Genomic DNA, 27227 nt, shown 5'->3' on the forward strand with positions numbered 1-27227 from the left:
TACATATTAGTGTTTTGTTTTGTTTGTTTTGTTTTTCTTTAGGCAGGGCAATGAGGGTTAAGTGACTTGCCCGGGATCACACAGCTAGTAAGTGTCAAGTGTCAGAGGTCGGATTTGAACTCAGGTCCTCCTGAATCCAGGGCCGGTGCTCTATCCACTGCGCCACCTAGCTGCCCCCTACATATTAGTTCTTAAAAGGCTGTGTAGTGGGACAGCTAGGTGGTGCAGTAGATAAAGCACCGGCCCTGGGTTCAGGAGGACCTGAGTTCAAATTCGACCTCTGACACTTGACACTTACTAGCTGTGTGACCCCGGGCAAGTCACTTAACCCCCATTGCCCCACAACCCCCCCCCCCCAAAACCAAAAAACAAAAAGGCTGTGTAGTATATTTTCTCTCAGTTAACAGGTGTTTATTAGGCACCTACTATATATGTGCAAGCCACTGTGCTAGGTGCTGTGGCCAAATGACAAAGCTAGGCTAGTTCTTGGGAATTCTTTGAGTTTATCTTATGTATATTTGTAATTTTGGGAGGCAGGTGCTCAGAAGGGATCTCATGTAGAGGGAGCCCCTTTGAAAGGAGCTAGAATTCTTTAGAAAATTTTAGGTTTTTTTGTTATCTTGAACTTGACAAGTTTCTACAAATATGAATATATCTATATACAAAGAACAGAAAAAAGAGTATCAGAGTATGGGGCAGCTGGATGGCATAGTGGATAAAGTACCGGCCCTGGATTCAGGAGGACCTGAGTTCAAATTTAGCCTCAGATACTTGACGCTAGCTGTGTGAACCTGGGAAAGTAACTTAACCCTCATTTCCCAGCCAAAAAAGAAAAAAGAGCATCACCACTTTTTACCATGCCCATCTTGTTTCCTTTTTTAAAAGTATAAATCTGACACCTTCGATTCAGAGCAATCCTTCTTTTCTGCGGCTCCCTCTGAACATCCTTCTCTCTGCGCATTCTTTTAAATATTGCACTGATGAGGAGAGAGGGATTCTTTGAATTTTATTTTTCTAAATTCTGAACTTTATTCATCAAATAAAATGAGCATTTCAACATGCATAGTAGGGATTCTTAAAGGCAGAGGTGAGGAAAGAGCGAATATAAAGTCATAGAGGCAGAAAATAGAATGTAGAGTATAAGGAAGGAAGGAAGAAAATGAACATTTGTTAAGCAATTTACTCTGCTAAGAGCTTTACAATCTCTTTGGAGTCTTAGAACATTCCTGGGAGTTAGACTCTATTGTTATCCTTATTTTGCAACCTGGGCAAATCGAGGTTAAGCCACCTGCCTGGGGTCAGCCAGCTAGTAAGTGTCTGAGGTAGGATTTAAACTCAGTCTCCTGACTTCAAGCCCAGTTCTATATATACTGTGTCACCCAGACCAGTTTGGCTGCATACCAGATATTATTTGCTCATAAGAAATGGCGTAAAAATCATTATCAGAGATGTGTGTTACTACAAAAAGGAAGTGAGCTGGTCATGTAACAAAAATGAGATACTACCCAGGAAGTATTTTGGTACAATGGAGAATACTAAAGGAACAGGAGGACTCTCTCTTGAATGTTAAGCAGATAGACTTAAGTCTCTCCCAACTTTGGTCTCTCCCTCCCTCCCTCTCTACTTCTGTCAAAATGATTTTCCCTAAATGCAGAACTGCAGATCATTCAGTTAACTTTAGTGGTCTCTTATAGCCTCTAGATTTGAATATAAACTTCTCTTTCTAGTTTTTAAAGCCCTTCATGGTGTGGTCCCTCAAGTACCACCTTTCCTGAACAGGCCACCGGTGACCTCCTGCTGAAACTACTTTGTATTTTACTACTTTATTCTGTTTTTTGTATGCATATCCCTGTGGCTTGCCAGCTTAGAATACAAGCTCCTTAGGAGTAGGGATTGTTTCATTTATTGATCTGCTTCCCCAGTGCCTAGCACATAGTAGGTACCTAATAAATACTTATTGAGTGATTATTGTTACTTGACCTGTGGGAAACCATGAGTAGGAATTATATAGGGTGAGAAGTTGTGGAAGGCCTCTGATTTTTATTTTTGGAGGGAGTGCTCATGTTTCCCAAATGTAGAACTGAAAGGGACCTTAGAGGTTATGTAGTACAATCTGCTCATTTTACGGATGAGGCAGCTGAGGCCCACAGGAGCTATTATTTGCTCAAGGTCACATACGTACGCAGAATAATAGCTACCATTTTCTATTTTTTTTTACTTTTAAACTTTTTTTTTTTGTGGGGCAATGAGGGTTAAGTGACTTGCCCAGGGTCACACAGCTAGTAAGTGTCAAGTGTCTGAGGTTGGATTTGAACTCAGGTCCTCCTGAATCCAGGACCACTGATTTATCCACTGTGCCACCTAGCTGCCCCCATTTTCTATTTTGCAAAATGGTTTGGAACCAATGTCCTCTAACTTAAATCTGTGACTCCTTATAATAGACTACATATATTGAAGTAATCACAGATGAACCAAAATGATTAGAACTGTTGAGATACAATGTCGGGATAGGGATATTGTGATAGAGCAGTTATAGGAGACAAGGTTGGACAACTAGGTTGGAGCCAAATTATGAAAGACTTTAAATGCCAGGCTAAATTTGATCTTTATTCTATATGCAACAAAGACCTATTGAAGACTGAACAGTAGAAGGGGCAGCTGGGTGGCACAGTGGATAAAGCACTGGCCCTGGATTCAGGAGGATCTGAGTTCAAATCCAGCCTCAGGCACTTGACACTTACTAGCTGTGTGACCCTGGGCAATTCACTTAACCCATATTGCCCCATGCCCCCCCCCCCCAAGACTTAACAGTGGGTCATAAAAATTGGGAATATTGGTCTGGGGGTGATATGCTGAATGTAACGAAGAGAGAAAGGTAGCAGAATCACTGAGTCCAGTTAGGCAATTGTTGCTATAATCCAGGCATGAGATAATAAAAGGCTGAATTCACACAATGGTGAAGGGAAATGGGGAAAAAAAAGAAGGTAAAGAGGAGGATTGAAAAATGGACAGGACTTCATTTCTAATTGGATAGGGGGACGTGGATTTAGAGCTAGAAAGGTCTTCAGAGGGCATTTTGTCCAACCCTGTCTTGCCCCCTTCCTGGCTCATTTTACAGAGAGGGAAATAAGGAAGAAGGAAGACTCAGAGATGATCATGCGGTTTTGAGCCCAGCGATGGAGAGAGTGATGATATATACCATTGTAAGAAATAGGGAAGCTGGAAAAGGAAGACAGTTGAGGAAAGTAGTTTTCCATTTTTAGATATAGTGAGAATAGTAGGTGACAATGAAAGTGCCCTGCAGGCAGTGGTAGGAGCAGGGGGAGATCTGGGGGCTGGGGGCACTAAAGACAGACTCATAGTCTTCTCCTTTAGGTTGAAGCTGGAGGACTAGATGAAGTCTCTGAGAGACAAAGTATATAGTGAAAAGAGCAGAGGATTGTAGACTAAACCCTGGAATGCCCATGGTGGATTATCTTTACATTTTCAGTTTTTATGCCAAAGTTTACTCTTTCTTCCTCTGCTGTTATTCCTCAGTATTTCAGTTCTTTCTGGCTACTTGCAATGTTTTCTTGACCTGGGAGCTCTGGAATTTAATTATAATATTCCTGGTGGAGTTTTCATTTTGGGATCTCCTTCAGGAAGTGATCAGTCAATTCTTTCAATTTCTACCGTGCCTTCTGGTTCTAAAATAACTGGGATGCTTCCCATCAGTTTCTTGAAATATGATGTCTAGGCTCTTTTTTTCCTGATCATGAATTTCAGGTAGTCTAAAAAGTCTTAAATGATCTCTCCTTGATCTGTTTTCCAAGTCAGAAATTTCACATATTCTATGAATTTAATTCTTTTGCTTTGTCTTATTTTTTCTTGATATCTCATGGAGTCATTAGCTTCCACTTCACCAATTCTCATTTTTAAGGAGTTATTTTATTCAATGAGGTTTTGTACCTCTTGCCATTTGGCCATTTCTGATTTTTAAAATGTTGTTTTCTTTGGTATTTTTTATGCCTCTTTTATCAAGCTGTGTCCTTGCATTCTGGATACCACTGCTACTGCTGCCAACCTCAAGCCCCACCACTGATGCAATTTCTGGTGTGTAACACCATTGGCCAGCTCCCACCTCAATGTCTGTAGATCTCTCTGTCCTCCTAAACTGTCCTGAACTGGGAGAGTGACTCACTGTAACTTTTTGTTGCTTATCCCTCTAAGAATTTGATTTGACACTTTAAAATTTTTGTTGTAAAGGGTTAGATTGGTTAAGCTCAGTAGAAATGCTCATTTCACTCTGCCATTTTGGCTCTACTCTTCTTGTGTGTATTGTAATCCTATAGATTATATATAGATGCCTGTATCCTTTATCGGAATGCTTCACCTACCCTGCTGGCACCCTATCTAGTACCCATCCAGAGTTTGGAAGCTCATGGTATGAATATTTATTATTTGTGTGCGTATTTAGATTGCATACTCTTAAAAAAGTTAAAATGTTATCATTGCTTCCCTGAAGTTACTATGTCTTTTTCTCTTCTCTCTCTTTTTTAATCTACTCCAACTGGCTTAGGAATGAGTGACCTTGTGGATAATGAGAGTCCAACCTCATCAGCTGCCTTGTCCTCTCCCCTGCTCTTTGGCTGGGACTCCTCTCTTAAATTGTCCTAGGGTTCTATTACAAGGAAAGTGATAGAGATCTTGGGTAGTCCAAACTCCCACCCAAGAGTGATTAAAAAAAAAAAAAGCAAGCCAACCACATCCCTTATAGTCATCTTATTTCTGTTTGTAGGACACTCACTTCCCTGTTCCATTATTGAACACTCATGTTTCTGAAGTTTTTATATTCAGCCAGTCTACCTCTAAATTGGGAACAGTGAAGCCGTGAATCTGCTTCTCTGCATCTGTTGGTCCTAATTCTGCCATTTGTGGTCAGAAAGAACCAGCACACTCATTTTTCTCTTCATGAAAGCCCTTCATATATTTGAAAATTGCTATCTATTCCACAGATGTTTATTAAGTGCCTACTACGTGCAAGGCCCATGACTCACTTGAGTCTTTTTTTTCCCTAGTTCTTTTTTTTTCTTCCAGATCTTTTAGTTGTTTTTCATATGAAATAACTTTTAATAATTTTTTTTGGTGAGGCATTTGGGGTTAAGTGACTTGACCAGGGTCACACAGCTAGTAAGTGTCAAGGGTCTGAGGCCGGATTTGAACTCAGGTCCTCCTGAATCCAGGGATAGTGCTCTATTCACTGCGCCACCTGGTTGCCCCTTGAAATAACTTTTAAATATCGTGCCATTCTGATTCCTCTCTTTTGTATGTCTTCTCATTTGTCAATGTCCCCAAATTGAACACAGGGCTTCAGAGGTGGGCTGACCAGCGTAGAATATGGTGAGATTATTTTTCTTGATTTGGATCCTGTGCTTATGTTAATATAGTTCAAGATGACAAGATGAAATCCTGGAAATGTCAAATGTCACCTTAACTTTTTTAAGGGAAGCACTCTCACTATTTTTTGGTTAAAATGTTCAAGTCTTTAAGAATAAAAATAACATGGGCAGCTAGGTGGTGCAGTGGATAAATCAGTGGTCCTGGATTCAGGAGGACCCGAGTTCAAATCTGGCCTCAGACACTTGACACTTACTAGCTGTGTGATCCTGGGCATGTCATTTAACCCTCATTGCCCTGAAAACCTGCTCCCCCCCCCCAAACTAAAAAACATGAAACAAACCAACCAAAAAAATTAGCTAGATTTATATAGCAAAGTGCTTTACTTATGTTGTTCTTGCTTGTTTTTTTTTTTGTTATTGTTGTTTGTTTTGTTTTTACAAATGACTTTTTAGCCATGTCTGCTCCATCTGAATTTAAGTAACTTAAAAAAAAATAAAACAACTAAAAAAACCCACAGTAAACACAGACTATATACTTAGTCTGTTTAAATTTAATCTTGTTGGTTTGGGCCCATTTTCCTAGCCTGTTAAGATTAGGTAATTTTAAATCTTGATTTTTTTTTTTTTGGTTTGTTTGTTATGTTGGTTGGACAACATGTGATTGCAATGAAATGGCACAGTGATAAATAACTGGCCTTCAAGTCAAGTGCTACTTCCCACACACACTGGCTATTACCCTGGGCAGGGCATTTAACTTCTTAGGGCCCCCAGACAATTTGCTAAGACCTTAAGTTGCAGAAATGCATGAATAGCAGCAGCACTTTGCTCACTTCTGGTCTTTTTTTCCATCACGAGTTTGAGTAGTGTAATGTTAGCTGCTTGTGTCCGCTTGGTTTCACCTGCAGATTTGATAAGCTTACCCTCGGTCCTCGTCTATGTCATCGGTAAAAATGTTGAATAGAACAAGCCTAAAAACAGAGTCTCAAAATTACCTCTTTAAAGTAAGTATTCTCTTTTGGTTTCCATTACTTAACCTCTCTTTGTCAACAAAATTGTAAAATATACTTTTCTCAATGTATTTTGATGGATCTCCCCATTTCTCCATTGTTGAAATTTGTTTTATGACCAAAAGCTATCAAACCCATTTGCCCTCATTATTTAACACTGTGAGCACTGTGGCAAGAGACCATCCTTTGGTCTGTTTTGATTTAAACCCCATTTAACCAGCCTCAAAACCCCCTTAGGTTCTCTCAAACAGGTTTCTCTTATCTTATCCACAGAGCTATAGTAAGAGACATTGCACAATCCCCTCAAAATGCTTATTACAGAATGTTTATTATCTACAACACAATGATCTACCAGTTTGAGAACAGGACCCCCCCTCTCCCCCAAGGGACATGCAGTGAGTTTGGTGTGACTCGTTCTTATTTAAATCAAGCTTGATCATAGTTTCTGCTGCTTTGTTTTCTTAGTGTTAATAAGTGATCTGATTAACCATCTGTTCTAGAATTTTGCTGGCGATTGGTATCGTGGACACAAGTCTGTAGTTTTTATTCTCTGCCTCTTTTCTCCTTTTGCAAACATTTGCCAGTTTCCAGGCCTGCAGTGTCTTCCCATTTCTCTACAAAGTTTCCTCAAAGATTAAAAATGGTGATTTCCTGATGACATGAGAGTTGTAATGCTCTGGGATATAAACTAGATAAACCTAGAGGTGTGAAATTATTTAAAGTGTAGCGGTGTACAATTACAATCTCTTCATCTCTCTGAAACTTCTAGTCCCTTTCTCTATATTTTTTTTGTGGAGACTGTCTATTAATACTGGGAAACACATGGAAAAAATTTGATCTGTGTAGTTCACAAGAGTAAATATGCAAAGCATGTTTAATTGTGTTGATGTGTACTATTACACACCTCAGCTGTGGCTCCAAGAAGCTGTAGTGTGTGCAGTGGCCACATTCTGGTAAACCATCTCAGCAGATGAGCTAAAGTAGGTTAAGGGTAACCGACAGGGCTTAAACCTGTCACTGAGTTAGGGGGGTGTCTACCACAAGCATGTGAAGACTTCCCCTGGCAGAATGGGCAGATAAGAACAATTTGTTCCGACAACCATGAGGGCAACTGAAGCACTTAGAGCTTGGTTAGACATCAAAGATGCCAAGGTTATCTACTTCATCCTGAGCCATTGCTGGTTGTCTTGACTTTATTCTGCCACTGGACTTCAGTGACTGAAAGAGAGAGTGAAGCTCTCATGACTTAGTGCAAATCTGCCTCACTTAAATCCAATGGAGGCAAAAGTCAAGACATCACTCATGATGTCATTAGTCCTCTTTGAAAACAAAGGATGAACAACAACAAATAATTTAAAAGGTGAAAGAAGGAATTTAATAAGGGAGAAGTACAAATTGTTTACCACATGAAAAGTAGCTCCAACTTTTTCATAATCAGAAGAGATCCAAAATAAACAAATCTTAAGAATAGAAGGGCAAGAGTACTTAAAAATGATAAAATCCAATGTTGGTGGGATTGTGAAAAACTAGGTACTCTAATACATTATTGGGAGGACTGCTGATTTGTGCAAAGATTTCAGAATGAAACTAACTATACAATAAGAATCATAAAATTGATTTACCCTTTGAACCAGTGATTCTATTGTTAGGATTCAATCTTAAAAATATTAAAAAAAATAAAAAATATGGTGATTTGTTACTTTTAGGCCAGATAAAATAACCTATCTGGTATATAATGAATTAATCAAAACCATTTCAAGTATTTACCTTCTTGAACTTCTACCCCCACCTCAATGCCCAACTCTCTCTCCTTTTTAGGTTAACATACTTTCTCAAAATTACCTCTTTAAAGTAAGTGTTCTCTTTTGGTTTCCATTGCTTAACCTCTCTTTGTCAACAAAATTGTAAAATATACTTTTCTCAATGTATTTTGATGGATCTCCCCATTTCTCCATTGTTGAAATTTGTTTTATGACCAAAAGCTATCAAACCCATTTGCCCTCATTATTTAACACTGTGAGCACTGGTTTTATAGTGTCATTGACACGAGAAGTTTCCTGATCACATACGTATACTATTAAGCTGTGAGATTTTTTCTTTATTTTCTTATAAATCTTTCATGTATGATCTACCACATAGGGCACAGAGCCCATCTTCCTTTAATAATCTGAGGCTACCATTGTATCTCTCAAGGTGTCCACTCACTGGCTTTCTATGTATCCAGTTCACATCTTTTTCTGACCATTTTTATCTTTGATAATATCTTTAATGCCACAACCTACATGTAAATCATTCTTGAAAGCATCTCTTTACACTCTCCATAAGTTGTCCCCATTGCCCTTTGAGTCTTTTGTAATTATAAGTTTGCTAGGTTCATGATATTCTATGATTCGCAGATGTTATAGCCTCAATGGGAAAGCTGGGATGTTAGAGACAGCCCTTTGTGGCAGTAAGCAGCCCGACTGGGATCATGAAAAGCAGATTATCTCCCAGACTGACTTCTTTCTCTTCCTTTTTGTTTTTTTAGCTCAAGTCATTATTCAATTTTAGCACTTATCCAAGGTAAAAATACTGATAGACTAATTTATGGCTGCTTGCCTTACCACATTTTATAATGAATAAATGAAAAAGTGTTTATTAAAGGCTTATTAGGTGTAAAGTGCTACTATGAGCTAAGTACTGGGGATACCAGTGGAAAAGTAAGAAAGTCTCTGTTGTCATGTAGCTCACATTCTAAAAAGGGGAGAAATGTACAGGAGATTTTGACAGTGAGTCCGATTTAAAAAGCCAGTGGTCCTTTGGTTGCAGCCACAAAGCAGATGATGCATCATTTCTTTGCATAAAACAGTGTTCCTTTCTGATGGTGGCAAGGATTTTTTGGTAGGAAGAACTTTATTTTGGGGGTTATAGGTAGTTGTAGGGGCTGCAATTCTGCAGGGGAGTTGTCAGGTCGCATCTCCATAAGAATTGTATCCTTGGTTGCTGAGTCTGGGGGTTTGGGGAGGTAGCATGATGGGGGTGGGTGGAAGGGGTTAATATCACAGGGGCTCTTGGATTTATATGTCCATTGGTGACAGCTTGACAGAAATTGATGAGCAATATTTGTTTTTCATCCACAAAGTTTTTTTTTGTTTTGTTTTGTTTTTGGTGAGGCAATTGGGGTTAAGTGACTTGCCTAGGGTCACACAGCTAGTAAGTGTTAAGTGTCTGAGGCCAGATTTGAACTCAGGTCCTCCTGACTCCAGGGCTGGTGCTCTATCTACTGCGCCACCTAGCTGCCCCTATCCACTAAGTTTTTTTCTAGTAGTATGGGTGGTTGGAGCTGTTTCCCTTCAGTATGAATTTGTCAGGAAAGGCTATGTTAATAGGCTTTGAGATAATTTTTATGATGTCACTTGTGAATAGGAAGAATCCTATGGAAAATGTGGCACTCGTTAAGAACTCCTTATTTTGTTTGTCTTACACAGACATCTCCCAAAGCCATGGCAAAAGCCTATGCATGTATCACCCTGGTTAATACCTTACTTGTTCTCAGTAATTAGGCCATTGAATGAAGTTTTCTTCACATCTGATGTGGAGTCTTATTATTTTACTTATAAAAGTAAGCAACATCTGAGGAGGACTTTCAAGGTTGTATTTTGTTCCACCAAATCAATTAATTTTTTTTTTGTTGTTGTTTTGTTTTGTTTGTTTTTTGCAGGGAAATAGGGGTTAAGTGACTTGCCCAGGGTCACACAGCTAGTAACTGTCAAGCGTCTGAGGCTGGATTTGAACTCAGGTACTCCTGAATCCAGGGCCGGTGCTTAATCCACTGTGCCACCTAGCCGCCCCTTCAATTAATTTTTGAAACACCTCAGCATCTCATCTCATATCCTTTTCAGTCAGTTGTGTAACTTGAAAGATACGGTAAAAAAACCATGAAAACATTTCCTAAGGCAACTTTTTTTTCCTTGAGGATATCTTCAATAGACCATTCTTAATAAAGGTTTTAAAAATACAGATAAAAAAGGAAGAAATGGGTTGTTGATGCCTTTTTATGCTCTTCTTTTGAGTAAAAGTAATATTTATGATATGACTTCATATTCTTTTTTTAAAGACTTCATATTCTTAAGTGCCATTGCCACTTCACATAGTATTGAGATGGTAGAGTCCAAATGGAGAGAGAGAGAGGGAGAGAGAGAGAGAGAGAGAGAGAGAGAGAGAGAGAGAGAGAGAGAGAGAGAGAGAGAGAGAGAGAAGGAGAGGAGACTGTTCCATTTCGCATCTGTTTTGTTTTCTTCCACTTTCTTCAAATGCTTTTAGCATAGCTGGATTTCATGCCAAGCTCTCTGCAGGCTTCATTTTCTTCTTGACTATTTTCCAATGTTTTTTGAGGTCATACTGCTTGTGGTCTTCAGTCATCTTACTCCTATAGAGTTTTTGTATATGAGATTGTCATCCAAACCAGCGTTGCCCTTGGCTGACACATCTTACTTCTTGGCAGAACTATTCTGTGAGCAGTATTTTTAAGTGGAAAAACTAAACTCGTGTGTTATTCAATTATAATTTTGTGTTAGTAAACAAATCAAAGTGCTAATTGGCTTACAATAAGGGTTCTCTCTTTATCTTGTCTTTAGTGCAGAATTTAGTTCCTTTGCCAACAACATTGATCAAGATGAGTCAGAAGAAAACAGATTTTTTTTAAATTTATTTTTTTAGTGAGGCAATTGGGGTTAAGTGACTTGCCCAGGGTCACACAGCTAGTACGTGTTAAGTGTCTGAGGTCAGATTTGAACTCAGGTCCTCCTGACTCCAGGGCTGGTGCTCTATCCACTGCGCCATCTAGCTGCCCCGAAAAACAGATTTTTAATGTGGAAATTTTACAGTTTCTCAGTTTTAATTAGATGGAGCTTATCTTTATGAAGGTAAGCTTGTTGCATCCTTACCCTAAGTATGTCTCTGTGTCCTCCCAAGTGCTTAAGGAGACGCTTTTCAGAAGGTTTAATGTTTCAAGTTATTATTTTGACCTGTAACTTAAAAGCACCACATTATCATAGATACAGAGGTGGAAGAGGCCATGAGGATTATTTTAACATAGCCCTTTCATTACAGATGAGGAAACTCAAGCCACCAAGGATCAGAGTATCACGTAGAGGGAACATCTGATGTTACCTTGCCCAACACCTTCATTTGATAGATGAGAAAACTAAGGCTCTGGGGGTTAAGTAAATTGGTTCAAGGTCACACTAATAATCATAAGAGGCAGGATTTGAACCTAGGCCCTTGGACTCTAGTTGAATCACCTCACTACTAAGTAGGAAGGCTGAGATTTGAATTCAAGCTCCTCCCCACTCTATTCCAGGGCTTCTTAAACTTCTTCTACTGGCAACCCCTTTTCTCCTGAGAAATTTTTACACAACCCTGGGTATAGTAGTAGTAGTAGGCCTCCACCAGTCGCTGACGACCATGGATCAGCTCCCTGAAGAGCCACAGACCACAGTGTGGCTGTGTGTTATATCTACCTCATGAGGAGTAGCTGGAGTGTCCTTTCCAGGGCGCTGGCCTAGGGCAGATCAATATGGAAAACAAGCTCTTGCCCATGCAGCAGGTTTTCCCTCTCCACAACATTGATGGATCCAAAGGAGAGGCAGAGCCAGTACAGTTTGGCACCAGTGCTGCTGCAGGAGTTGCCAGAGGGATGTGATGTCCAACATCCAACTGCCTAAGGGACTCCAACTCCTGATTTTTCCTCGAGGTTAACTCTTGAAGCTTTTCCCATATATGGGTATAGCTGCAAGGCAGCAGAGGTTTAAAATCAGGGTTTCCTTCCCCTAGGTGGGTTGCCTGCCAAGGCTGATGAGCCCCACCTGGCTGAAGCAACTGGTTTTAAGGTGCCAGTGACTTGCCTTCGCCCCTTCTCCTGTTAGTGGAAACAGTTCCGCCATGAGAAGGCCAGGAGTTGGGCTTCGGTTGTTAGAGGCTATTTGATATATCTATATCTATATCTATATATATCATATACCCTGGGTATATAGGTATATAAAATAGCTATATATGATCTTTTGCTATTACCAAATTTTTGTGACCCCCCCACATTCAGTTACTTGACCACATATGGGGTCATAACCCCCAGTTTAAGAAACTTTGCTCTATACCACTAAGATCAAAAGTTCCTACTCTGTGAGCCATATACCCTTAGGATGCTTTGGAATTATTCCAAGAATCCTGCAAATCCATACACACACCACACATCAACATTTTGCTCTTTAGTTCTAGTAAAATAAATTCCATGATCAATCATTTTTCTCTGAATTATTTTTATATTATCGATGTTTCATTTACATCTAATAGGCAAAAATGTATTTTTCCCCTTGACCTTTTTGAATGAGATATTTACCTTTTTTTTTTTTTTCCAGGGCAATGAGGGTTAAGTGTCTTGACCAGGGTCACACAGCTAATAAGTGTCAGGTGTCTGAAGCCACATTTGAATTCAGGTATTCCTGAATCTAGGGCTGGTGCTTTATCCAGGGCACCACCTAGCTGCCCCAAGATATTTACTGTTACTGAGATTCCTCTCTTAGAATAGGTTACTTAAGTTATTTATTCTCAGGTATCATGAGGAATCCAATAGATAAAATGTAAATTTATTTAAAAGCCTTACAGAATTCATTGTAGCTTTTTTCCTGTTACAGGAATTTCCAGGTTTTGACTCAGTTTCTTGGTGGCTCAGCTTTAGGGTTTTTTTAATTGTTTGTTTGTTTTAAAGGATGGGAAGACATGAGTAATACTCCATCCCCCAACCCCCCCCCCCCCTTTCTCTCTGTAATTATTTGAAAAGGAGCCAGTAGATAGGATAGAGAGGTGGTTGGCCTTAACCAAAGAGAATGACTACCTCTTCATTTAAAACAGGAGTGCAGGAGATAATAGTGGAGGAGATGTCTGAGTGATATGAAATGGGGAGGAGAGATGGGAGAGCTAATGGGATGGTGAAGTATAGTGTTGAGTCTGAGGTGAGAGGGTGAGAGAAGGGAGTGGTGCATGAGGGACTTGAGGAGAGAAGAGAATGGAACAGCTGTTGTGCAGAGTGAGATGGCAAATTGAGTAAGGAGGAATATACAGCATTGTATACTCATAGGCCCTCACCTATCTACTGAGAGGAGGGAGACATGTTTCTTTCTCTTTTCTCTGGGGCATGTGTGACACAACACTCTAGGCCACTGGTTAGAAAAGGAGGAGGTATGTAATCTAACCCCCAAGGTGGTGGTGGTGGTGTGTGTGGAGTCATCAACCACTCAGAAGGCAAAAAGATTGGTTTCATCTCCCTGTCCCTGAGGTAGCCAGTTTTGGAGCCTGTCTCCAATACACCCTCATCTATCCTTAGCTCTCCCCAATTCACTCTTCCTCTTGCTTCTGGTTCCCAGATTTCAACCTCTCCCAAGTCCCTCAGGACATTTGTGATGTAACCACTACTTGGTAACCATAGGAATAGCTATGCAGATGTCACTGGGAAATTTTCCTTATATTCCTCACATCCCTTTATGCCTCTGGTTGTTCAGTTTTCAGTCATCTCCAACTCTTTGTAACCCAATTTGGGGTTTTCTTGGCAAAGATACTGGAGTGGTTTGCCATTTCCATCTCTAGCTCATTTTACAGATGAGGAAACTAAGGCAAGAGTGGTTAAGTGACTTGCCCAGAGTCACACAGCTGGTAAGTGTCTGAGGCCAGATTTGAACTTAGAAAGATGAGTCTTCCTGACTCCAGGCCTGGCTCTCTATCCACTGTACCACCTAGCTGCCTGATATGCCTCTGGTAGGTACCTTTGAAAGGGACAAATGACTAAGAATTGTGATTCCTTGATTCTTGATTTGAATGGGACAGAGTGAGTCTCATAGGATAAGCAGTCATAGATGAGTTGTGATCTCTACTGACAATATCATTACACAATCTGGCTTTGTTATATTCATCCCTTTTCCAGACTTCCTCATTTCTGTTGAAGATACCATATTTTCAGTCACCTAGGTTTACAACGCTGGTGTTATTTATCCAAGACTCCCCACGCCTTCTCAACCCACACAGCCAGTCATTTGCTATATATGGCCATTTCTACCTCCACACCTTTTCCATTCTTTCTTTCTGACCAAACACCTCATTTTTGTCAGGTCCTCTTACCTCTCACCTGGACTGTTGTAACAGGGGAAGGGAAGAGGGAGAAGGAAATAAGCAATTATATAGTTCTTGCTGTGTGCAAAGCACTGTGCTAAATACTTTGCAAGTATTATTTCATTTGATACTTAGAGAAATCCTGAGAGGTAGCTGTAGTTATTATCTCCATATTACAGTTGAGGAAACTTGGGCAAACAGATGAAGTGACTTGCCTATGGTCCCACAGCTAGTAAATATCTGAGACTGGATTTGAACTTAAATTGTCCTGACTCCAGGCCAAGTGCTCTATCCACTGTACTACCTGGCTGCTTCCTAAGGGGGCTCCTTCCTCAAATCTCTCCCCAGTCCAATATATTTTCCACTTAGCTGCCAAAGAAATTTTCCTGAAGCAAAGATCTTACCATGTTACCACCCTACTCAATAAACTCAGGTCTCTCAACTTTTGGATCAAGTGTTATTTCTTCTTTATCTCATCTTTTAAGTTCTATTTTTGTATGATTTTTATAACAGACATAATTATTAGTACAGTTGTTCACATATATATTTTACACATATAATTTATATGTAAATGTACACACATTGAGGGTACATGCTCTAAATTTTTTTATTGATAGAGGCGTTTTACTTAAAAGTTTGGAGAGCATTGCCTTATGTGACTGTCTAGGACTATAAGTTTCTAAGAAAGGGCTGAGTTTTGTCATCTGGGATTTGACTATATTAGTGAAATCCCGGTCCCAGTCCCTGTTTCTAATCTGAGACCAATATTGGTCAATTGCAATTAATCTGAGACTGATAACATTTTAGTATTAAGTTACTGTGAATCATTTCTTAGGGTGTAATATTTCATTATATTCATATATGATGTTCAGTAATTCCTCATTTGGTGGGAACCCACTTTGTTATTTTTTTAACTTGCTAATTCTGCAGCTATGAATAGTTTGTTACATAAAGGACTTTTCTTTTTATCACTCATCAGTTGACAGAACTGTAAGAAAGGCGAGTATATAAAGATAACAAGAAAAGACCAAACAATGAAATAAATGTTTTCATCTAACTAGGGCTGAACAAGGCTAGTTTTTTAAAAGCATTTCTGAAGTCTTGTTTTTTATATTAGTCATTTCTAAATATGCCACCCTTCTATGTAGTGAGCCTTCCCTTGTAACAAAAGAGAAAAAAGATACTTGAGCAAAACTAACCTATGTTATCTCTGCATTTGATAGTGTAATCAACATTCTAAAGCAGTATTCCTCTACTTCTCCAACGGCTAATTTTTTTATTTGTTAAAAAAAAACCCAAAAGCCTTTCATATGGTTTGAAAGCATGGAGGGGTGGGGGGAGCTAGAATGCTTATGAGCAAAAGAATCAGAGGGGGCAAAGTACCCATGAATCAGAAGAATCAAGAAGAGAAAGAGTTACAATTAGTCTCTCTTTTAAGTTTTTTATTTCTTTTTTTTTTAACATAGTTTTCATTTCCATATGCATATATCCTTCTTTCCCCTTTTGGGAGAATTCCACATTGTTACAAAGTGTTGGGGGAGGGTGAGGCAGTTTAGCAAAACTAACTAGCAAATCAGCTGAATCTGGCAATATAAACATATTATAGATGCATAGTCTCCCACCTCTGCAAAGAAGGGAGGGACGTACCTGTTCCCATTTTTTTCTCCAAGTGTAAATCTGGACATCATAATTATACGGTGTACTGTCGTTGTATTTTCCATTTCCATTTCCATTATTTTAAATGTTGTCTTCCTGGCCCTGCTTACTTCACTTTTTTAGTTCTGAGCTTTTCTTATTCATTGTTTCTTATAGCACAGTAATATCTCACTTAGATTCATGTGGCACAAATTGATTTGCCATTTCCTAATCAGTGGGTATATGCTTTTGTTTCCAATCCTTTGCTACAACAAAAAGTGCTACCATGAATATTTTGGGGTATGTGGGAAGTTTCTGAATTTGACCTCCTTGGGGTAGATGCCTAAGTGGGGTTTAGGGATTCCCTAAATCAAAGGATGTAGAGATCTCAGTTACTTGTTTAGCATAATTCCAAATTGCTTTTCAGAATAGTTAGACCAGTTTCACAGTTTTACCAACAGTGTCTTAGTCTATTCAGAGCCTCATGGACATTGTGTACATTTATTATCCCTTTTGCCAGTCTGCTGGATGGGAGAAGAAACCTTAGTTGTTTTGATTGGCATTTTTTCCTGTTAGTGATCAGGTGCTGGTTCATGCATGAGTGGTAATAGTTAGCAGTTGTTCTTTTGAGAGCTTTTTTTCCCCCTTCAAATTCTTTGATTTAGCAATAATCTCTTAACAGGTGTTTCACTTGTATTCCCTCTATCCCCAATTCATGCTGTAGAGTGTCAGAATCATCTTTCTTTGCCACGTCTAGTCTTCTCATTCCTCTCCTTAAAAATCTTCAGAGATTTCCCACTGCAGGAATATAGTTCATACTCCTTTTGTATGATATTCAAGGCCCTCAATAATTTTGCACCAGCCTTTCTTTCTGGCCTTATTTTGTGATCCCTTCCCACACTGGAGGACACTTGGGTACCATGTTGTTTTGCTTCGAGCCTTTGCTCAGTTTCTGATGCCTGAACCACATTATCTTCTTCCCTCTTGACTTGATGAATTCTTACTTATCCTTTCAAGATCAGTTCAAATGTTGCCTTCTATAGGAAGCCTTTTCTGATCTATCTCCTTTCTTCTCTCTACATAGGGGCAGCTAAATGGCAAGGTAGATAAAGTGCTGGGCTTGGAATCAGAAAAACCTGAGTTCAAATTTAGCCTTAGACATTGTGTGACCCTGGGTGAGTCACTATACCTCTGTTTACCTTAATTTCCTCATCTGTAAAATAAGGATAATAAAACACCCGCCTTCCAGGATAGTTGTGAGCATCAAATGATATAATAATCTTAAAGTACCTGACACAAAGTGTCATATAAATGAAGGCTATTAATCTTGCTGTTTCAGCTGCTACTACTGTTACTTCTTCTGCTCTTCCTCCTCCTCTTTGCTATAATATAGAAGTGATGCCTTTAGGAACATCATTAAGAGGAAATTTGAGGAATAAGTGAGGATAAAGATCAATTCCTTTCTCATTTTCAAGAGTTATTTATTGGATGTTACTGTGTGCCTGGTAAGGAAGCTCTTGGGCAAATTACTTCTTTTCTCTGGGCCTCAGTTTACTAATTTGTAAAGTAGGATTATATGATTACTTCAAAGGTCCCTTTCTCTAATGCTTCCCGACATTCCAGTGCAACCCAATAAACATTTATCAAATGCCTCTTGTGTGTCAGCTAAGCCCTGGGGATACAATTAACAAAGACAGTCACTATCTTTAATGAGCTCACAATCTAAGGAAGGGAAGGGAGGAGACAATACAAAAAAGGAGGCAGTACATACAAGGGATAGCCCTGGGGTTACCTAATGCAGAGTCATCTTGTTTGTTGGAGTTGGAATCAGGCACAGCGACAGATAGAGTGGAGTGAGCAGAAGTTCATTTCCCAGATGAGCACTGCCATCACCTGTTAGAACTTGGCTCTCTACCCAAGCAGGTATTACAGGCGCAAGTAAACACAATAAGATCCCAGTAATCGAAAGATCCCAGCTTCCTTTGGTCATATGACATCCAATCTAGTGATACAAGTCTTAGCTCTCCTAAGTTTTCTTTACTTTGGAAAATACACTTTTTTTTGTTTGTTTTTATCTTGTGACCATATTTTTAGAAAATGTTTTTGGAGGGGGCAGAGTGGGACAGCATGGTCTCTCAAACGTAAGGAGCTTTGAGGAGGTTCTTGCTCAGACTTTCAAAGGTAATGGTTAGCTAGGCACTAGTTGAGGGATTTTTTTTTTCTTTTAGTACAGAGGCTGACCCCTTGCCTAGAAGGCTTTTTGGTTGTGGCGAAGAGAAAGGGTGGCTTTTGGTCTGTAATACATAGTTGGAGGGTTTTGATTAGAAAGTTTCAGGACAATTCCATTCCAGTCCCTTAGAATTGGCAAAGTCCAAAGGTTTTTTTCCCTCCTGAGTATATGGAAGAAATATCACAAAAGCAGTGATACTGACTCGTAAAGTGCTGTAATAAAGCATAGTCTACTTGCTTTGGTGGTGTTTTGTTTTTTTTTTTAAACTGAGAATTAGGAAAATCATTAACTCGAAGCTTGTGTGAGTCCCACTGACTGAATTCATAAGGCTAGATAGATGGCTTGTTCCCTGACCTTTCCTGCCATCCTTCTCCCCTACTCCTCTCAGAAAGTTAGTAAAACAGCCCTGTAAACTTGATTTGTGACTTTAGGCGATATATTTGAACATTCCCTTTTCCCAAAGTGGTCCTCCCTGTTTACTGACAGAGCTGTAACTAAAGCAGGACAGCGAGGACTTTGTCCAAGATGCTGGATTTAAAGAGTGCTGGCAACAGCATTGAAATGTTTTAGCAGTGTAGAAACAACAGCTTATCAGCTCTTTAGTAAGAATAAGTAAAATTCGGGGCAGCTAGATGGTGCAGTGGATAGAGCACTGGCCCTGGAATCAGGAGTACCTGAGTTCAAATCCGGCCTCAGACACTTAACACTTACTAGCTGTGTGACCCTGGGCAAGTCACTTAACCCCAATTGCCTCACTAAAAAAAAAAAAAAAAAAAAGAATAAGTAAAATTCAAACGTATTTCTAATCTTGTTGATTTGTAAATTCTCTTTAACAATGCTGATTGAAACCTATACATGCCTGAACACCTTGTCAATATCCTCCCATCACCCAACATACTGAAAGTCTTCGCCGTCCTGGCCGCACACCTTGTCCCTCACCCTAGCCACATGACTGGTCCATCTTCTTTTCCTATCATATGATTCCTCGATGACATCTTTTATTCTTGTTCTTCAGGGTTCCTTATTAGTTTTATACCCACATGTACCTCATCACTACCTTAAGGGTGATACTAATTTTTAATCTGTCAGACACCTGTTGTATTCTGGGTCTTGCTGCTATTCAGCAACACTGGTTATATTTTGCTATTTTAAAAAATGAACCTTTGCTTTTATAGGAAAGGGGGTGATTGAAGGAGCTTTGTCATTTGCTGGAGGCATTCTGGCCTTTTCTCCTTTTTCTGTTCAACTCTGAGCCTAACACTTGTTCCATCTGAGTTTTCTCTCCCATATGTGCAGGTACCCCCTGACTCCCCACGCACACACATGACATCTTGGAAATAGAAATTCTTTTTCCACTTGGTCTTTCCTTTGTGGGTGGTCACGACAAAATCTTTTGAGTGGTTAAAGACATTGAAATACTATACAGTTCTTGATGAGTTTGATACTGGTAGGAATGTATGGAGAACCTCCCTATCATGTTCAACTTGGAATTCTGTATATAGTATCTAAGACAGTAGTGAAACATCCCTGTCAACATACATCTCCTTGTTTTGTGCTTTTATGTGTGAAGTTTATGATCAGATGGTCATTGAACTATTATTTCTGCTGTTGTATCATCTGAGATTTTCAGAGATCATTTTCTTTTTTCTCCCCAGAGAAGTAGTAGTAGTAGGCTTCCACCAGTTGTGGACAACCATGGATCAGCACCTTGAAGAGCCACAGGCCACAGTGTGGCTGTGCAGTCCAATATGGGAGCTGCAGCTCCTGCTGCAATGAGGACATCGGAAAACTGCACTCTCTGTTGCCTGTCGATTCCTGTGTCTCATCTGTTTCTCTTCCTTCCGCGCTTGAAGGCCCATCTCACCTGCACGCAAGCTGCTCCTGAGTATTGAACTCCATAGGGCACAGTCCTTGGCCATCTCCTCCCAGCTGCCCATGTCTATTCCCAGAGCCCTCAAGTCTGGCTTGCATACATCTCTGTAGCGAAGCTGGGGGCGTCCAGCAGGTCTTTGGCCTGAGGCTAACTCGCCATAGAGTAGGTCTTTAGGAATGCGCCCGTCTTGCATGCGTTACACATGACTGAGCCAGCGCAGCCGTCTTTGTTTTAGCAGCGTGTAGATACTCGGAAGTTGCGTGCATTGGAGCACTTCTGTGTTGGTGATCCTATCTGACCAAAATATGCCAAGGATTCACTGAAGGCAGCGCATGTGGAAGCTGTTAAGCTTCTTCTCTTGTCTAGTATACGTTGTCCATGTTTCGCTGCCATAGAGTAAGGTACTCAGGATGCATGCTCTATAGACAGCAAATTTGGTTCGTCTTGTCAGTTTACTGTTTGCCCAGACATGCTTGGCAAGCTTAGACATGTTTGAAGTAGCTTTCCCAATCCTCTGATTGATCTCAGAATCAAGTGACAAATTGTCACTGACAATAGAGCCAAGATACAAGAATTGGTTTATGACATCCAACTGGTAGCTACTGATGTGTATCAATGGAGGCGACATAGCACTCTGACACATGACTTTCGTCTTTTTGAGATTTATGGTTAGGCCAAAGTCCATGCAAGCTTGGGAGAAGCGATCCATCAAGGTCTGCAATTTACGCTCTGAGTGAAAGGCAAGTGCGGCATCATTGGTGAAAAGCAGTCTTAGCAAGATGACTTTGGCAAACATTTTCCCAATGACACTGAGAAGTGAAATTCCTCTGTAGTTGTTACAGTCATTCCTGTCCACTGTTCTTATAAAGAGTAACTATATGGGCATCACGTATATCCTGTGGCACTTCACCTTCTTTCCAACACAGGCATAACAATTCATTCAGGGGCTTTAATAGGACGTTTTTAGAGCGTTTGATCAATTCAGCTACGATACCGTCTACACCTGGAGCTTTTCCACATCTTAAGGAGCTAATTGCATTCTCAAGTTCCTCAAGTGTGGGTACATTGTCCAACTCCATGGAAGGACTCCATGATGTTTAAAGCTGATTCTGTGATAGAATTTCTGACGGTGTACAAATCAGAAAAGTGCTCTACCCATCTTTCCATTTGCTTAACTCTGTCCGTAATGTACTCTCTAGTGCTGGACTTGAGGGGAGCTGTCTTGCTCTGAGTGGTTCCACAAGCTTTCTTGATGCCTTTGTACATTCCTCTGATGTTTCCCGTGTCAGCAGCAACCTGTATTTCCTCACTGAGCTTAACCCAATATTCATTTGCACACCGCCTCATGATTTGCTGAGCATTTCTTCTCGAAGCACGCGGTTTCTGAAGAGCACTTTCATTCGGGGAGCGTTTGTATTCAATGAGTGCGCTGCGCTTGGCCTCGATGACGGGATTCATTTCACTGCACTTGGCTTCAAACCAGTCATTTGTTTTGCTGGTCCTCTTCCCAAAGACATCAAGAGCAAGTCTGTGGACACTCTCATGTATCTGTTTCCATTTTTCAGCAGCTGATGTAGCAGAAGAAGACGCAATTAATGCATTCTTGAGAGATCTCAAAAATTGATCCACCTTGCTGAGATTCATGGTTTTGCTAGTGTCAATACGAGATTGCCCTGTTGGTTTAAGGTGATGCAATGTTTTGGGCCAGAGCCACACTTTACAACAAACTAACGAGTGATCAGTTTCACAGTTGGCACTGTGGTATGACCGCATGTTAAGAATGTACTTGAGAGTAGACCGCCTGGTTATTATTAAGTCCAGTTGGTGCCAATGTAGCGATCTGGGTTGTCTCCATGATACTTTGTGCTGTGGCTTGGACTTATAAAATGAGTTGGATACACACAAATCATGGTAAGTACAAAGTTCCAACAGTCTTTGCCCATTTTCATTAATCTTTCCAATGCCTTATGGCCTGTGGCATGTTGGCCAGGACACATGGTCAGAGCCAACTCTTGCATTAAAATCACCCAGAAAAATGATGAATTCATATCTGGGGATAACTCCTAGCGCTGCTTTCAACTTATTGTAGCACTCATCTTTGGTCTGTTGTAAAGCTGTTAATGTCGGAGTATATACGCTGATAAGGTTCACAGGGCCTTCGATTGTGTTCAGACGAAGTGTGAGCAGTCTCTCAGTACCATTGCCAATCAATTCAATCATTTTCAGCAATGTGTTTTTCACAGCAAAGCCCACACCATGTTCTCGTGGTTCTGCCGAAGTTTTGCCCTTCCAGAAGGATGTGTAATCCTTTTCATTCAGCCTTCCAGAGTCTGTGATTTGCGTTTCCTGCAAAGCCGCAATGTCAACATTTAGTCTCCATAGCTCGTTGTTTATCACCGCTGTTTTCTGAAAGTCTCTGATTGCTTGTAGGTCATTTGAGAGTCCGGTCATCATAGTTTGGACATTCCAACTGCCCAACTTTAGGGCAGGTGTCTTGGAATGTGAGTTAACTTTATTGTTTGCTGGTGCTAATGCATCAGTTCACCTGTCAGGCCATAACTTTAATCCCCATGAACCCAATGAGTAAGATGAACCATGATGGGACAACACCTTACTGGCTGGGGTTTGCCCAGCTTAAGGTGGCCAGTAGCTGTCCAGTGGAACTTGTTCATTCCTCCCACCATCAAATGCAACCCCTGGCATCAAGCCCTACGAATTGGGCAAGTAACTTATAACCGGTAACTGCCGCATCCCATGTTGTATCTACCCAATGAGGAGTAGCTGGAGTGTCCTCTCCAGGGCACTGGCCTGGGCGGATCAATATGGAAAACAAACTGTTGCCCATGCAGAAGGTTTTCCGTATCCACGACATTGGTGGATCCAAAGGAGAGGCAGAGCCAATACAGTTTGGCACCAGTGCCGCCACAGAAGTTGCCAGAGGGATGTGATGTCCAACATCCAACTGCCTAAGGGACTCCAACTCCTGATTTTTCCTCCGGGTTAACTCCCAAAGTCTTTCCCATATATGGGTATAGCCGCAAGGCAGCGGAGGTTTAAAATCAGGGTTTTCCTTTCCCTAGGCAAGTTGCCTGCCAAGGCTGATGAGCCCCACCTGGCTGAAGCAACTGGTTTTAAGGTGCCAGTGACTTGCCTTCGCCCCTTCTCCTGTTAGTGGAAACAGTTCCACCATGAGAAGGCCAGGAGTTGGGCTTCATTTGTCAGAGGCTATTTGAGACGCACGACACTGGAGCATTTTATAGAGAGTGGGAACTTATGTCCACTCCCACCCCGGCATGACAGCCTTTGGAACCAACTACTACTGTCGTCTGAGATTTTCAGAGATCATTTTCTTTTTTTCCCCCCAGAGATTATTTTCAATGATTTTGATGTAAGGAGGACTAATAGACACTTAGCTGTGTAAGTTAATGTTTTGTTTTATGAAAGCCAATGCTTTTTCATAATCAACAAAGCACAGTGATAAACAAGAAAAAAAACAACTTTGTAGTCTCTTTAGCAAGAAAAATTAGTTAAAATAGGATGGACTGGCATGAGTTTCTCCTTCCCCTTCGCTGCTGTGCCTCTTCTTCACTCTTAGCAACATCTTTTCATTTCACAATTATCCATATTCTAAGTCCCACCTCCCACCCCCATTCCCTTTAAAGACTGATTGTATTGTGTGGTTTGTGATGGTTGTCCTCTATGCAAAAATTTCCTGCCTACTACTCTAATCTCTGAAGTGGGTTCTAAAAATCATAAATCATAGATAACTTCTGAAGTCTTCTTTTGGGGGTAAAAAAATGAAAATTTTCTTGGAATTCTATGGATGATGGTTTCTTCTTGCTCAGTTGCCTAGGCACTGAGGTATGAGGAAATGCTTGTACTATTGTATGAAAACGAATCATTTTTGGGGCAGCTAGGTGGCTCAGTGGATAGAGCACCGGCCCTGGAGTCAGGAGTACCTGAGTTCAAGTCCGGCCTCAGACACTTAACACTTACTAGCTGTGTGACCCTGGGCAAGTCACTTAACCCCAATTGCCTCACTAAAAGAAAAAAAAAAGAATCATTTTTAAGATCGCTCCTTAATTTGTGGTTTCATTGGCATAGGGAACTCTTGGTGTGGAAATTCTTTCTGCCAATGAAGAATAGTGACTTTGAAATTCATAGTTTCAGAGAGCTGTCTGGGGCACTAAGATAGCAAGTTACTAACATATTCATATTAGCTAACCAGTTTTAGAGACATCAGGCCTTGAACATGTATGTCTTCATGCCTCTAAGACTGGCTCTCTATTTGCTACATCTCATTTTCTCTTGTGCTATGTTATGAGGAAATATAGCCTATGCCATTATTTTTCTTTTCTTTCTTTCTCTGTTTTAAAAATGTTTAAAAATGTTTAATATTCTTTTTAAAATTTTGAGTTCCACATTCTCTCATTTCCTTCAGTTCCTCCTCCTACCCATTGAGAAGGCAGGTAATATAATACCCATGACACTTGTGAAGTCATGCAGAACATTTCCATATTAGCCACATATAACAGGATTTTTCAAGTCTGCCACCAAGTATTAATAAAAGTGGTCTGATTTGGGTTATTTAATATTTCTTAATGAAGATAATTGTGCCAGTAATAAAATGCTACAGCATCAATTTAAAAATGAATTATTTTTAGGGGGCAGCTAGGTGGCGCAGTGGATAGAGCACCGGCCCTGGAGTCAGGAGTACCTGAGTTCAAATCTGGCCTCAGACACTTAACACATACTAGCTGTGTGACCCTGGGCAAGTCACTTAACCCCAATTGCCTCACTAAAAAAAAACAAAAAAGAAAAAAGAAAAATGAATTATTTTTAAAAGGCATAGTCCTTATCTAGCTGGTGGTATGTGTGTGTGTGTGTGTGTGTGTGTGTATGTATTAACATAATTGTTCTATTAAAAATGACTAAGCCAGTATTGTGCTTTAAGGATACTGCAAAAAATGTTTGTGTCTAAATTTTTTCCTCCTCTACAAACTATCTGCATTTTACAGTTTTTTTTCTTTTTTTCTAGTCCCTTTGCATTCTTGGTATGTAGATTTTTTCCCCTGTGTCTTTTTAATTATTAAAGATGTATCATTGGGTTTTCTGTGTCATATCTTAACTGGTATGAGAGAGCACTATGTTCATGATAGGAAGGCAGGGGTGGGAGATCCCCAGAGTATGTGGTTAGAAGGCTCCTTCTTGGCTCAGATCATTAAGGTTCTCTTGAGGATGAGAGTCATGGAATTTATCCGTGAGTTCAGGTTTATGGTTGCATCTAGCCCTCTTTAATAAGTGGAGGAGGAATCACTTGGCAAGTTAACTTTTGTTACAAGAGTGCTGTGGTAGTCTCTACAGGGATCAGAAAGAGGCCTTTTCCTTTGAGTTCACAGAGTTTCATATCTTTATATACAATCTTAATTCTTTCAAGCATATGTAGTTTTGTTCCCTTGTTGGAACAAAACATTAGCATGATAAAACTAAAATTATAAAGGGTATATTCAAAACAAAACCAACATTATACAGGATTTATTTTATTAGGAGTTTATTCTCTTTGTATGTTTTTTTTTTTTTTTTTAGTGAGGCAATTGGGGTTAAGTGACTTGCCCAGGGTCGGTCACACAGCTAGTAAGTGTTAAGTGTCTGAAGCCAGATTTGAACCCAGGTACTCCTGACTCCAGGGCTGGTGCTCTATCCACTGCGCCACCTAGCTGCCCCCTCTTTGTATGTTTTTTAAAAGCAGTTTATCTTTTTTTTCTCCTTTTTAGGACCTCAGTTTGCCTAATGGTGGAACTCCCGTAGGTACTTCCAGCCCAGCCTCTTCATCTTCACTTCTCAACAGACTTCAGCTGGATGATGATCTTGATGGTGAGACCAGAGACCTATTTGTCACCGTTGATGATCCCAAGAAACACGTTTGTACAATGGAGACCTACATCACATATAGGGTCACTACAAAGGTAGGTTGTAGCAATTTAATAATGGATAGGGAAATATTCCTTGGAAAATGGTGGCTCTTCCTATGCAAAAAGCCATCTATTACAAAACTAAACCATTGTTTTACAGAGTTAATTTAATCTTTATTTGATTAGTGTGGTTTAAGATGAACTACATGGGTAGTTAAGAGTGAAGGATTCTCTCTATTCCATTAAAAAGGGGCAGGGGCAGCTAGGTGGTGCAGTGGATAAGGCATCAGACCTGGATTCAGGAGGACCTGAGTTCAAATCTGACCTCAGATACTTGACACTTACTAGCTGTGTGACCCTGGGCAGGTCATTTAACCCTCATTGCCCCACAAACAAAATGAAACAAAACAAAACAAAACAAAAAGCCCACAATATTTGAGGGGCAGCTAGGTGGTGCAGTGGATAAAGCACTGGCCCTGGATTCAGGAGTACCTGAGTTCAAATCCGGCCTCAGACACTTGATACTTATTACCTGTATGACCCTGGGCAAGTCACTTAACCCTCATTGCCCCACCAAAAAAAAAAAAAAAAAAGGAATAGACAGAGGGACAGCTAGGTGGCGCAGTGGATAAAGTACTGGCCCTGGATTTAGGAGGACCTGAGTTCAAATGTGACCTCAGCCACTTGACACTAGCTGTGTGACCCTGGGCCACTTAACCCTCATTGCCCCACAAAACAAAACAAAACAAAACAAAACAAAACACCAAAAAAAGGAATGCAGTGTAGTTCAGTGGAACAAATACAGGATTTCAAGTTAAAAGTTAAAAAAAACTTGTATAGTTTGATCATCATTCAGGTTCCGTCAGTTCTGTCTCTGGATGTGGGGAGCATTTTTTCATCCTAAATCCTTCAGAATTATCTTGGATCATTCTATTGCTGAGAAAAGCTAGGTCTTTCACAGTTGGTCATCACACAATGCTGCTGTTACTATGTACAATTTCTCCTGGTGCTCCTCACTTCACTTTGCATCAGTTGGCGTCTTTCCAGATTTTT

At 40.3% G+C, this 27227-nt stretch overlaps 1 protein-coding gene across 1 annotated transcript in view; it reads left to right on the forward strand.

The window, feature by feature from the left end:
- Positions 1-27227, forward strand: part of SNX30 (sorting nexin family member 30) — a 194781-nt gene that overhangs the window by 51792 nt on the left and 115762 nt on the right. Inside the window, exon 2 of the mRNA XM_043973479.1 lies at positions 26037-26228. Within this exon, the coding sequence (XP_043829414.1) occupies positions 26037-26228 (192 nt within the window). The remainder of the gene's footprint in view (positions 1-26036; positions 26229-27227) is intronic.

Source organism: Dromiciops gliroides, chromosome 1, assembly GCF_019393635.1.
Source record: "Dromiciops gliroides isolate mDroGli1 chromosome 1, mDroGli1.pri, whole genome shotgun sequence".
NCBI classification, from domain to species: domain Eukaryota; kingdom Metazoa; phylum Chordata; class Mammalia; order Microbiotheria; family Microbiotheriidae; genus Dromiciops; species Dromiciops gliroides.